The following is a 14,296-nucleotide window of genomic DNA, read 5'->3' on the forward strand; positions in this document are numbered from 1 at the left end:
TCTTAGTCTGATTACATGCACGCATTATGTTGGATTATTTGGGTTGGGTTCTCTCCCAAAATTTTATTTGGATGAACATTTTTTTTCCTTTTCTCCTTATGGTAAATTTCCCTTGTGACTAGGACCGGTCACTGGACACTGATTGGTGATGGGCCTCGTGGCTTGTACTGGGACGAAGGCCTCGGTTTTCACTTCCTAGTGAAATCTCATCTTGTTAGTATATTTAAAGGACTAAAAAAAAAGGGAAATGGGTTAAAAGAAGGAAAGAGATTCTTGGTCTGAAAGACAGTTACTGTGACCGTTGAAGGCAAATGGGTTTTCTCTTCCCTCCCTCCTTTCATCCTCTGTTTCAAATTAAAACACAAATGGCATCCTTTTCTTCCCAGCAATACAAGTCAAACCTTGGGCTTCTATGTGTTACTAAGAAATAGTAACTCTCTCTCCAAAGAAACATCTTTCAAAATTTGGGATGACAGATTTTTGGTTTCTTTCTTTTCCACGTGGGATAAATTTTCCTATTCAAACTTACACCAATATGAATTTTCACTTACAAGAACTCTCAAAGCAATTTTAGATAAAAAATAATAATAATAAATTCATGTTTCATGGAAAAAAGTTCAATTATACAAAACCAAAACAAGATTCTTTTGTATACTTCAAGTTTCAAACCCCGAATCCTTCTTTCCCACAATCAAATTAATGTCAATCGCCTTTGGCTTTCCATTTTGACCTTTGATCTCAACTATGTTCTTTAACCTTAATTTTTGGAACACTATTCTGATCTTATCTGTACACTAATGCAGGATTTAATTAGAAATCAGTAGATATTGTTTGCCGTTGCCAACCAAGTCAACAGATTTTATGATGGACAATGTCATCAGTTCATTGTTCTCAGGCTTCATAGACGCCATTAACAAACTTCTTGGCTCTCCACTCGACTTTCTTGCCGGAAAGTCCTGCAGGTACAATCGTCATCTAACTTTTATTACGAGTAATGGGGATTTTGAATTTTGAACTTTGAACTTTGGATGAATCAAATTAATATTGGTTTCCCCAACTTAATTTACTTTTTCTTATTCCCATGTTTGGATGATCATGCAGTTCAGTTTGTGGACCAACATGGGATTTTATGTGTTACATAGAGAATTTTTGCGTTGCCAATCTACTGAAGTTGGTCATGGTATTGGTTCTATCCTATATTGGTAAGTTTGAAAAGCATTTATGCTAAAGTAAAATTTCATCTTAATAAATAAATAAAAAAAAAAGACGATGGCTCTAGTATTTCAATTGTTCCTTTTAATGATGTGCAGTTCTCCTATTCTTTTATCTGTTATACAAAGTGGGTATCTGCCAGTGCATTGGTCATGGTCTTTGCAGAATGGTATGGGGATGCATTTCATGCTGGTTCTCATTTTGGGAATATTTCTGCACTTTCTTGTGCTTTAAGCTTCGAAAGGTTAAGAGGATAAATCGACGGCGTAGAAGAGTAAAGGAATATCAGTTTGACACTAGTGAAGAATATGATGATGATGGTGATGATGATGATGAAAGCTTTGCATATCGCATTTCTAGACCAATTGAGATAAGCAGTAAGTCACTATCTGGTGGATGGAGAAACTACAGAGAAGTGCACCTGAGGAAGTCTTTGAGGCCTAGAAGTCATCGAATAAAAGTGGGGATTAGTAGAGATGCTGTTTATAGAAAAAACCATACTAAGCATGGACATCATCTAAACACAGTTCATGACATTAGGGTCACACATACATCAAAATTTGCACAGAAAGGTTCAAATTATTGGGGAAGCGTTCATCGTAGCAGGAGATTATTCTAAAAGCCGACAATCTTTTTCTTGTTAATCTCATTCATACTATTTTACAACAACATCGTAATGTCATATTCTTTTCTATCATAGCTTGTTATCAGATAAAATGGTTGTCAATCTTTCAAAATTTAACAAGCGTTGGCTTTTCCCTCGATGTGATCGAAATTTCTGTCATTGAATTCACTATTTATTGATTTCAAATAATTGATCGAGATAAATTGTATCTTAAATATAAAATAAAAAATTATAAATGTTAAAATTTAAAATTTTAATTTATTAAATATTATTTTTTAAAAATAAAATTATATGAACTAATAGAATTAAGTCTTGGGTTTAACAAAGACAAATTTTGACACATGATCTTTCTATCAACCGCTCCCTATAGTGGAAATTTAAAGGTAACAACTAATTAAACCATCCACTGCTCATTTTTCTTTCACACCCTACGTACTTTCTCTTCTGACATTGAAAGCCACCGCAATGCTTGACTGACTGCAGAATATATAGTTTATTTATTCCTTTTCACCCTCTGCTATTGCATTGATAAGAATAAGGTAGCTCTCATAGCTGTTCACTGGAATGCATTATAATATATATTGAGATAGTCCTTATCTTGAATAATATTTGCTCTTTCCAAGCAAGAATCAAGTTCTCTAGCATATATATGACCTTTTCCAAATTAGGACTTCTCCCAATTGTACCCTTTTTCTCTGTACTATCACAATCCCTTCAGTTTTTGGCATGTATGGCTTTTGATTTGTCAATTTTCATCAGATAATTCCATTTCAACAACCGTGGGAATTCTCTTTTTTCTCTTCTTTTTAATATTTCCTAATAGTTGTCAGAATAAGTAGCATAATAATTCTTAAGCATTTTAATTAATTGTAAGGGAAATTTGTCTCCAAAGACCATATACTTGCTGATCGTATAAGCAAGTATGAAATATGTTTATTCGATTGTATCCATATCAAGGTTGTTAGTTTCATACTAGTGATCGCGTCAGTTTTGAACTAATCCAGTAAGCCTCTATTATGATTTTTGTAGTGCTCCCTTGGTATCGGATCGTACCAGTCAATATTGAGTGTTTTGGCTTATTTCAAATTATTTTGGAGAAAAGTTATATCTATCCATCTAAAATATTGATACGATACAAAACAGATACGAAAAAAATATAAAAAAATAATAAAATTTAAAATTTTAATAAAAATCATATATAAGTTTAATAAAATAAAAATATATATATTTTATATTTTCGTATCGATACAAATTGTAACACATAATTTTCATGTAAAATACTAAATGAATATACGAATTGATAGAATTTTACATAATACAATTACAAGAATTGTTGTGTCTATGAAAAATGATATTTCGTCAGTAAACAAAATAGTATATCATTTATCTTTTTTTCTTTTGGTTTTTTTAATATTAAAAGATAATATGCATATATATATTTAAATCTAAAAGTTATTGAATCTATTATTTTTCTATTTTTTCTTAATTTTTGGATAAAAATATTTGATAATATGAAAAAAATTTTTGTTTAATTGCATTAAATTCTAGTTTGATTTCATATATTTGATTGTTGTAACTATTAAGAATGTAGAGTCCAATCCTATGCTGGCACCGCAAAGAATAGAAAGAACAAAAGCCAAAAATTTAAAGATATAAGGGAGAAGGAAGAGTTGGTTAAATAAAAGTCGATCCGTGGTTCAATTGAGTTAAAATTTTATCAGCAGGTTTATAATTCAAAGTTTTACTTTTTGAAAGGTGAAGATCGAGTTTGAAACTCTCTAGGAACAAATCTAGCATATATTTGTTGAGTCACCTATTTAGTAAAATTTCTTTAATTGTCTCTCTAGTTATTGATTAGCTCTAGTTTTAACTAAATGAGAACTTCGTATATCTATTATTTGATAGTAGAGATTTTTCTAGTGGTTTATGATTTTTTTTCTCTACATTAAAAGGTTTTTCATGTAAATTTTAATGTGCTTTATTTTTTTTGTGTTGTTGATTGTTGATTGTTATCTATTACTATGAGTTTATTGCGATATATTGCTTTTGCATTATTGTGTTTGTTGCTTTAGACCTAACAAATGATATCAAAACGAGGGTTATTTTTTAGACATCAATACAGAAGCAACTTAGAACAGAATAAATTCTATTTGAGATCATAAATGGAGATATAGGTTCCATAATAAATTTGATAGCATCAAATTATTCAATTTAAAAGCCTATGATGGAAGATCATTTATACTGCAAAGATTTGTGTGAGTCAGTATTAGGTCATTCAATTAAACCAGCAAATACGAAAGATAAAAGCTAGAAAAAATTAGATAAAAAAATGCTGGCTACAATAAGAAAATAGATTGATATCAACATGTTTCATCATGTAGTATAGGAAACAGATGTTTACACTGTTTAAAAAAATTGACAGCATTGTATGAGAGAAAAACATGTATGAATAAAATTACACTTGTTAAAAAGCTTACAACTTTACAGTATAAGGATAGATGATTGGTTACATAGCACTTAAGTGATTTTTAAGATGTATTTAATCATATGACTATTATGAAGCTTAAGATAGAAGATGAAATAAAGGCATTATTTCTTTTGAGTTCATTGCTAGACAACTAAAATACTCTAGTTATGAGTATTATTAATTCAGCTCTTAATTACAATGTGACATAAAAGATAGTAAAAGATAGTATGCTTAATGAAAAAGCAAAGTAAAAATATTTAGAACTTAGGAATCAAACTCTTTTCATAGAAAACAGGGGTAGAAATATCAACAAAGGTTAAAACTCAAAAAGCTATAGTAAATTTAAACATAAATCCAAGTCCAAAGATAAAGTAAAGTGCTTCTATTGTGGTAAAGTAGGTTATATAAAATTATACTGCAAAATCTTGAAGCAAAAATGAAAAAATAAAAAAAGGTAAAAGTTCAGATAATGATAATGTTACAACAGTGAATTCAAATAATGATTCAGTTATCTTGATTTGTTCACATGGTGATTGTAATCATATTGATGATCCTGACATTCAGTGGATAGTTGACATAGGAGCGGCATATCATTGTTTTCCTAATAGAGAGTTGTTTATAACTTACAAAGTAAAAAACTTTTGTTACACCAATATGAAAATAAGAATGTGTCATAGATTGTTGAGATTTGTAATATTATTGAATAAACTAGTACGAGTTGCATGTTGACTTTGAAGGATGTCAGAGACATTTCGGATATGAGAATAAATTTGCTTACTATTAATATCATTGATAAAGAAGGATATGAAAGTCGACAAAAGAATTAGAAGTGAAAGCTTCTCAAAGGATTTATGGTAATTACAATTGGAAAATTATGCTGCATAATATACAAAACATATATGCAATTGAATAGTAACCAGATAAATGCCATTGAGAAAGATGTTTAAGTAAACTTGTGGTATAAAAGCTGGCACCCATGAGCAAGAAAAGGTTAAAAATTTTGTTAAAACAGTTTCTCATTATCTTGACCAAAGGTATGTCTCTTAATTCATATGATCATTGTTTATTTAGCCAGAATAGTAGAGTTTTTTTTGTAAGAGTTCTCAAAAAAAGAAAATAAATTAGAATTGATTCATTCTGACGTATGTGATCCCATTAAGATTGAGCATTATGTGGTAGCAGATATTTTGTTACTTTTATTTATGATATTTTGAATAAGACTTGGGTGTATATGTTTAAAAATAAAAGTCAGATATTGTAATATTTTCAAAAATTTTATGTCATAGTGGAAAAGATAACAAAATTACCCTTGAAGTGTATTCAAATTGATAATAGTAGAGAATACACATCCAAAGACTTTGATAAATATTATTTAAAGTATAGAATCAGGCATGAGATGACAGAACCTGAAACACTACAACATAATAGTGTAGCTAAAAGGATGAACAACACCATTATGAAAAAAGTTAGATGTATGTTGAGGATGACAAAATTACCAAAGCCATTATGGGATGAAGTAATCAACACAGCTTGTTATTTGCTTAACAAATCACCATCAGTTTCTTTGGGCTTTAACATTCCAGAAAAAGTATGGATAAAGAAATATGCTTTATACTTTCACTTGAAAGTTTTCGAATCTAAAACATTTATGCATATGCCGAAAAAGCAGAGGTCAAAGCTTGATAGTAAAGCCATACAGTATATGTTTATAGGATATAGTGATGAGAAATTTGACTACAGAGTATAAGATCTAGTGAAAAAAAAGACAGTCAGAAGCAGAGATGTGTTTTTTCATAAAAAATCATAGTAGACCTTGAAAAAAAATGAGAAAACTACATGGGTTATTATTGAGTGTGATGTTTCAACAGTGATAAGCCACATATGGTAAAAATAAATAAGAAACAAAACTTGAAAATATGAATGAGTTAGCCATAGTTAGTGATGAGACAAATATAATCAATTTTAATCAAAGAGAGCAATTCTCTCTACCAGAGAGTGTTGAGCAAGGCGAGTAGTCTTCTTCACCAAAAAGTGTTGAGCTAAGAAAACTATCTTTGGCATCAGATGATGTAGAGTCTCAGCTTAAAAAAATTATCAAAGAGCACAAGCCATTCATCAAGTATCGAAGTTCAGATTTTATTTTAGTTACCAATGATGGAGAGCTAAAAAGCTTTCAAGATATACAAACTACTTTGGATAAAGAGCATTGGTTAAAAACAATGAAAGAAAAAAGAAAGTCATTGCAAAAAAAATGGTACTTATGAACTTGTTAAACTTACAAAAAGGAGAAAGCCATTAAAGAATAAATGGGTATTCAAGTTGAAAAAGAATGATGACAAACTAGTGAGGTACAAAGCTCGATTGGTGGTGAAAGATTTTTTTTAGAAACCTGATATCAATTTTGATGAGATCTTTTTCTCCAATAGTAAAGATAAGTTTTATTCAAGTGGTACTGGGATTAGCAACTAGTTTGATTTTTGAGCTTTAGCAACTTAATGTCAAGTTTGCATTCTTGCATGGTAACTTGTAAAAAGACATTTTTATGAATCAATTTAAGGGTTTTGAAGTGAAAGAGAAAGAGCACTTAGTTTGTAAACTAAAAAAAAGTTTGTATGGCTTGAAACAAGCTTTATGACAATGGTACAAAAAATTTGATTCTTTATGGTAAGTTATAGCTATAAAAAAAATGGTAACGGATCCTTGTGTGTATGTCAAAAAATTCTTTGATGATAACTTCATTATTCTTTTATTATATGTTAATGATATGTTAGTTGTGGGACAAGATATAGGTATGGCTTACAGGTTGAAAGAATAATTGTCTAAGTCCTTTGACATGACAGAATTAAGTCCAGCAAAGTAAATTTTCGGTATGGATATTATCCGGGATAGGAGAATTAGAAAGCTATGTTGTTACAAGAAAAGTATATTGAACGGATATTTAGTAGATTTAACGTGTAACATGCTAAATCAATTAGTCCACTAACCAACCATTTTTATCTGAGAAAAAATCTTATCCGATGACTAAAGAAGAGCAATTAGCTATGTCTAATATTCTTTATTTTTTTATAGTTAGTTTTTTAATGTTTCTTATAGTTTGCACATCATTTGACATTACTCATGGAGTTTGAGTAGTGAGAATATTTCTTTCTAATCCAAAAAAGATTCATTGGGAAGCAATGAAATAAATTTTCAGATATTTAAGAGGCATATAAAAAATATGCTTGAGTTATGAAGTTTCACAATCAGTTCTAAAAAAGTTTACTGATGCTAATATGACAAGTGATCTTGGTGATAAAAAATCTATTTTAGAGTATTTATTCACTTTTGTAAGAGGAACTGTGTCTTGACAGTCTAAGTTGTAGAAGTGTGTTACCTTGTCAACTACAGAAGCTGAGTATATTGTAAGAATCAAAGCAGGTAAAAAAATACTTTGGATGAAATATTTTTTTCTTAAATTTGGGTTAAATCAAAAAAAGTATGTGATGTTTTGTGATAACCAAAATACTTTATATTTAAATAAGAATATCATATACCATGTTAGAACAAAGTATATTGATGTTAGATATCACTAGTTATGTTCAGTGATTGAAGAATAACATATACAATTGAAAAAAGTTCATACTAATGAGAATGCGATAGATATGTTGACTAAAACACTTCTTAAGAAAAAGTTTAAGCTTTGTAGTAACTTAGCTGAAATGGGTTTTTTAGCCAAAGTAAATTTCAAATGAAACTGCTATGGTAATAAATCTCCTCTTAATAGGGTTGAAAGGGAAAGATTATTAGGAATATGGAGTCCAGCCCTATTCCTTTGGACCAATCAAAAGCATGCCTTTTGACTTTTGCCTTTTAATAAAAAAGAGAGCCCTACATATTAAATGAATGAGGGTTGTTTTGGCTAAAACAAAAGAAAAAAAAAAAAAAAAGAGGTGGCACCGCAAAGAATAGAAAGAACAGAAGCCAAAAAATTAGAAAAAAGGGAAGAAGGGAGAGTTGGTTGATAAAAAGTCGATCCATAGTCCAATTAAGCCACAATTTTATCACTAGGTTTATAATTTAGAGTTCTACTTTCTATACGGTGAAGATCATATTTGAAGCTCTCTAGAAATAAATTCATGGTGTATTTGTTAAGTTACCTATTTAGTGAGCTTCTCTAATTGTCTTTCTAGATGTTGATTAGCTCTAGTTTTAATTAGAAGAGAATTTTGTATATCTATTATTTGATAGTGAAGATTTTTCTGGTGGTCCGTGATTTTTTTCCTCTATGCTATAAGGTTTTTCATGTAAATTTTATTGTACTTTATTTTTTTGCATTGTTGATTGTTGATTGTTGTCTATTATTATGGGTTTATTGTGATATTTTACTTTAGCATTATTGTATTTGTTGCTTCAGACCCAACAGTAACTTGATGTTTATATATTATACACTAAACTTATTTTTTGAAATTTAAACTTTAAATGTATTTGTATTGTTGTTTTGTATTGTTAAATAATTTAAATGAGTAAATCTTAATTTTTATCTTATTAGTAATGATATTGCATATAGATCACATTATTATGAATAAGTATTTGTATACTAATAAAAAATCTCGAATCTATAAACCGAAAGAATTAGTATCAATATACATCATTCTTTCTAAAAAATGAAATGATGTCCAGTAAGATATTAAAACTCTTGATCCATAATTTCAATTGTGGTATAATTTTACATGTATATAAAGATGTGAAAAGTAGGAGAATTGCCCCAAAAATAAGGCAAATAGTTGGTATATAATTTAGTTTTATATAAATGGTAACGTAGGAGACATGTTATACTATTGCTTTGCATAAAACAAAGATGCCCTCTCTCCAAAGAAAGCTAAATTTCCGGCTACATTTGAGGCCAAGGGTGGTATCAACGCTGGTTTTGCCAAAACATTCAAAGGAGTAGGAAGAATGAAGAATATTGTCATATATAACGTATTTGGACTTCCATTGCTTCGCATGAAAGTTGCCTCTGTCTAAAGAAAGCTTTAGCGTTATCCCATCTCCTCATTTATCTATATCTCCCTATAGATGGGATCTCTTTTCACCTTACTTGAATAGATCCATTTGTATTCGATGGAAAACGAAGACGCAAAACAATCATCCAAGAGGGAGCCTTTCACCCAACTAGATCAAGTTGACTCAGATTTTGCCATGGCACTGGCATTGCAAGAACAAGAAAGGGCGTTTTCAATGCTCGAAACCATTGAAAGTGATGATAATAGCGAGTCATCCTATGAAAGCAACAACAACGACTATGAATATTTCGAAGGCCTCGAAGCTGGAGGTGACCTAGAGTTCGTTGAGGAACAAGATAGCAATGATGATGAAGATATGGAGGATGAAGAAGATGAGATTGATCCAGACGATTTATCTTACGAAGAGTTGATTGCTCTAGGAGAGATTATAGGAGTAGAAAAGAGAGGGCTATCTCAGGATGAAATTTCTTCGTGCTTGATTCCATGTAAGTTCCAATCTGTTGAGTGCAAAACCGGGATTGATCGATGTGTTATTTGTCAAGTGGAATATGAAGAAGAGGAAGCTCTAGTTGTTCTTCCTAATTGTGAACACCGGTATCACTCAGAGTGCATAACCAAGTGGCTTCAAATTAACAAGATTTGCCCCATTTGCAGCTCCGAAATTTCATCATCCAAGAGTGATAGGAATTTTTAGATCTTTTTATTATCTGGATTGGTACTGTAAATTCCAATGATTCAAGCTCAATTGTACAATTGCAATTCATTGAAAATAAAATGGAGAACATTTATATTTAGGGGAGTTATTAAAGATCTAGAACTGGTAGAAATTGGAACATACTACATGGTTCAAAGACCAATAATTTATATGATTTAAGATTCATTTCTCCTTCATCCTCTAATCTAACCAAGAATCTTTACCATCTCATTCAATATTCTCCAAATACGTGATTGACTGATAGGCATCCACTTAATTCATTATTTTTTACTTAATAATATTTTTTTCTGCTTACATTTTAAGCATTACCTCTCCAAATAGAGCTTAACCAAAAGAAACTCGACCCGAATTGCATTCCTTAAAGCTTGCAGACGTGCATTCTAACCCGAATCAAAAGAAGACCACAATTTATTCAATGCAATTAGACCTCATTAATTATTATAGCCCAATATTCTAGTAACTACATGAAAAAATAACAATATTTAGTAAAAGCATTCCTGACTAAAGCTACTTTTATAGATTTTTTTTTTATCATTATAAGCTAGATGAATCATCCGTAAATCAATTAACTCTTAAGCCATCAGGATCAAGATGAACTTGTTTCTGTGGTAATTACTTTTTATTTGTTGTATTAAAGAAGACAAGGTTGCAAGAATGGTGCTACACAATTATTGCAAGAATGAGAAAATCTCAATTGTTTTACACTTGTATCTAAAATGGATATGGTACTATTTTCTTTTTCTCATATCACTTTTTTTTTTATGAAAATGGAAAACAAATTCAGTTTGTTGTGCATTAAACCTTGTGCAAATAACCTATTGACTTATGAAATCCACATTTCATGTGATTAACAAATTAAACATAAACTTCATGCGAAATGAAAGAAAATTAAATCTAATGCCTAATAGTTACTAAAAAAACCAACCATATATGTCACTCAAATTACACATTCTTATTGCGACTTCAAATACAAATCATTCATTCTCTTAAATTGTCATAATCATCTTAATAAAAATTTTTGACAATATAACCAGGGATGGATCTCAAATGGGAGCAGTAGAGGCAATTGCCCCCACTGAGATTCTAACATCCATTAGAAATTATTATAAAAGTTCTTAAAATATTTTAATTCTTTTATAATTTACCCCCACTAAAAATGAAAAAATATATATATGAGACTTTTATAAATGTTTGAAAGAACAAAATTATAATTGTAATATAAATTACTTATTTTAAAAAAAATAATAGGGTCACATGTATAAATATAAATAAAAGAAACATTTTATAAATAATTTATTATTCAAGGACCATCATTTCATTTAAAAAACAATAAAAATCAAATAAAAAGTTATCTTCTTTCTACTCCATCTATAATTTTTCCCTTCGTCCAAACTTATAAAAATTACAGTAAATAAAGAATAAAAGTAGAGAAATAACAAGAAGACAAAGAAAAGCCAATAAACCAAAGAAACAAATTAAGGAGTGAACATTTTTTTTCTTCCATCAATATATTTAAGTAATTACTTTTTATTTTTGGATTTTTTCTTTGTACTTATTATCATTTGTTTATGTGATAGAATATTTGTTTACTATTTAAATTTTTTTGTATTGGCAAAATAATTTGATTTGGGGCTTAATTTATGATTAATTTATATTTATATTTATATTATAAGTGAATCGAGATCAAAAAATGTTTTACTTTCTTAAGAACATTAATGAAATAATTTAATTTTTATGAAATTATTTTTTATATATAAAATTATATTATTTAATTAAAATTATATGCATATTGATTTTGTTCGCATAATTTCATTTCAATATCTAATATAAACTATAACATTATCTTCTTATTTCTTAGAAATTATATAAACTAAATTATCTAATTTAACTAACTGTGAAAAAATATTTTATTAAGAGAAAGTCAATTTTGAAAGAATTATTCAAAATCAATAATAGTGACACACAATATTTTATAAGACAAGTTCATGTTTAATTAGATTTAGATAATTTTCATCAGATCTAAAGTTATGAAAAAAGATTTTAGACTATCATCCTAATGAAAGAGATAATATTTAAAATTTTTATTTTCACACAAAAAAACCCATAAAAAAATAATTAGAATGTGTTATCTTTGTGTATAAACAAAATAATTTTTTATACATTTGAGTTCATTTATATTTTTTATATTTTTATATTTGATATTATCTATATTAATTGCCTCCACTTAATATAAATCACGAATATGAATATAAGTCCAATTTTACTATTTTTGTGGGATTATATATATCGAAAATATTAAAGCATATGAATTTGTATAACCCAAAAATTATCCAATAGAGGTAATGGTTGGACGCTCTCACTCCATCATTGTAAGTATCAATCCACTTTCAATTTATATATCTTTTTTTTCTATCATTTCATAAATTGCACTCCGTCTATTTGAACTTGAAACTTCTACTATCTCTTTTTCACACAACTTATGGTGCGTTTGAATACAAATAAAGCCACAGCACGTCAGATTGGAGCAATTATTTGCCCAATCGTACTGTGGCAATCTGTTTGGATGCGCCATGAGATTGGGTCTCCATCAAGCTTAAACCTTTTTTTTTTTGGACTCTCCCACCGCACCGCCTCCTTTCAATTATGCCTTTTTTTTTTTGGGTTATAATGCAAAGATAAAAATATCTCTTCTACTTAATCTTCCTTTTTATTTTTAAAATTTTTATTTTGATTCGTATATTAACTAAACAATAGATAATTACATAAATAAAAAAAGGAAAAAATATTTTTTGATATATCACTAGCATTTTTTTGTTAATTTTAAGTTCTTTATTACTAATAAAAATATTACTTGACATAAAAATAATTTTCAATTATTTAAAAATTTTCAAATATAAGTAATCAAAGCAATAATGTTTTAATATTATAAACAAAAAATTACAATCACATAATTAAAATTCATAAATACTAGGAAAAAAATTTCAAATATCCACACTTCACTAAGATTCATTTTTGCAATTAAACATTGTAAACTAATATAAAATATAAGAATGAACATATTGATTTTACGATTCAATTCAACAGTCCAATTCTTCAATTCAAGATTAGTAAATATGTATTTAAGAATGCAAATCACTGTAAGAGTATACAGTATCAATCCTAAAAATTGTGAATCATCAACGATCCATTAAGTCACAAGATCACTCTAAAATCTATCTAAATCTATCAATATGAAGTGGTCTACGACTGACCCTAAACCATTGCTGACCTCTAATCTTATCATTATAATATTTAATTTTTATTTTATCTTGATTTTCCATCCCATCAAATCCTCTAATGCGTTTGTGTAAAATATGCAGCCTTAGCAAACAAATATTACGCCGGCGTACTTTATTCTTGGATGCTGACTATACACACCACCATAAACGCTTGCGACTCGAGTGGGGGATTCAATTTATTGTAGCATTGAAATTTCAAAATTATTATTACAAAAACCAAAACCACAAAAAAAAAAAAAAAAACAAAAATTGAAAACATAAGATAAACGATTGAGGATTCGAGATGCTTTCATGTCATCGAAAAAGTAAGCATACGGCAATTATTAAATTACTACGAATGCAGGGCTGCTTTTAACTTTGCTTCAATCCGAAGAAAACAAAGTTAAAAAGAAACAAAGCCTAACAGACACACGAAAACGACAGAAAAAAAACCAAGAAAGTTGCCTCTTTAACAACGTTTGAAGATCAAAATTCTATGGTTTTGAATAAAAAACAATTTTTTCTGCGCCGCCACAAGATTGCGATAAACATATTAATAATCTTTTATAAAATAATGGATGTCTAGATCTTGCATGTGGGGCAAAGACTTTTTCACAAATGAAAAAAATATATTTATAAAATATTATATTTTCTTAGATAAATTTTTTAATACAGTTAAGGGATGTCTCCCAATTAATTTTATTTGGATATTTTTAAGTGATTTTGCTATACAATGCTCTTCAGTCTTCATAAATATCGAGCAGATCAACATTAGTTAATAAAAAATATGTATCCCTAAATCTCTTTATAAATCAGAAAGTTTTAGATAAATTTTTTAGTTTTGTTAATGAGTGTTTTACAAACATTTTAATTATTGCATTTAAAATAAAAAATAATTTATAAATAATATCACAAATAATCTTTAAAAATATTTTAAAGACACTTTATAGAAAAATCTCTTTTTTTTTTTTAATGAATTGAGATAAAAATACAAAAAAATTAGACCGGCACATAAAA

The 14,296-nt window shown here is 28.7% G+C and overlaps 2 protein-coding genes across 2 annotated transcripts; both read left to right on the forward strand.

The window, feature by feature from the left end:
- Nucleotides 1-105: 105 nt before the first annotated feature.
- Nucleotides 106-1,965, forward strand: LOC111312276 (uncharacterized). Its single transcript, XM_022912405.2, has 3 exons — nucleotides 106-962; nucleotides 1,102-1,202; nucleotides 1,311-1,965. The coding sequence occupies exons 1-3, from the start codon at nucleotides 862-864 to the stop codon at nucleotides 1,829-1,831; spliced, it is 723 nt and encodes a 240-aa protein (XP_022768140.2). The 5' UTR covers nucleotides 106-861; the 3' UTR covers nucleotides 1,832-1,965.
- A 7,099-nt stretch (nucleotides 1,966-9,064) lies between these two features.
- Nucleotides 9,065-10,099, forward strand: LOC111311228 (E3 ubiquitin ligase BIG BROTHER-related). The gene has a single exon (XM_022910602.2). It carries the CDS (start codon nucleotides 9,405-9,407, stop codon nucleotides 9,999-10,001), a length of 597 nt encoding a protein of 198 aa, XP_022766337.1. The 5' UTR covers nucleotides 9,065-9,404; the 3' UTR covers nucleotides 10,002-10,099.
- The last annotated feature ends 4,197 nt before the right edge of the window (nucleotides 10,100-14,296 follow it).

This window comes from Durio zibethinus, chromosome 1, assembly GCF_047325235.1.
Source record: "Durio zibethinus cultivar Kanyao isolate XHJ-2024 chromosome 1, ASM4732523v1, whole genome shotgun sequence".
Classification (NCBI taxonomy): domain Eukaryota; kingdom Viridiplantae; phylum Streptophyta; class Magnoliopsida; order Malvales; family Malvaceae; genus Durio; species Durio zibethinus.

Excerpts from the sequence above, each read along its gene's own strand:
- LOC111312276 (XM_022912405.2), top strand. The coding sequence starts at position 862 with ATGATGGACAATGTCATCAGTTCATTGTTCTCAGGCTTCATAGACGCC. Across the intron at positions 963-1,101 it reads CTTGCCGGAAAGTCCTGCAG|TTCAGTTTGTGGACCAACAT; the intron begins GTACAATCGTCA and ends ATGATCATGCAG. Across the intron at positions 1,203-1,310 it reads ATTGGTTCTATCCTATATTG|TTCTCCTATTCTTTTATCTG; the intron begins GTAAGTTTGAAA and ends AATGATGTGCAG.
- LOC111311228 (XM_022910602.2), top strand. The coding sequence starts at position 9,405 with ATGGAAAACGAAGACGCAAAACAATCATCCAAGAGGGAGCCTTTCACC.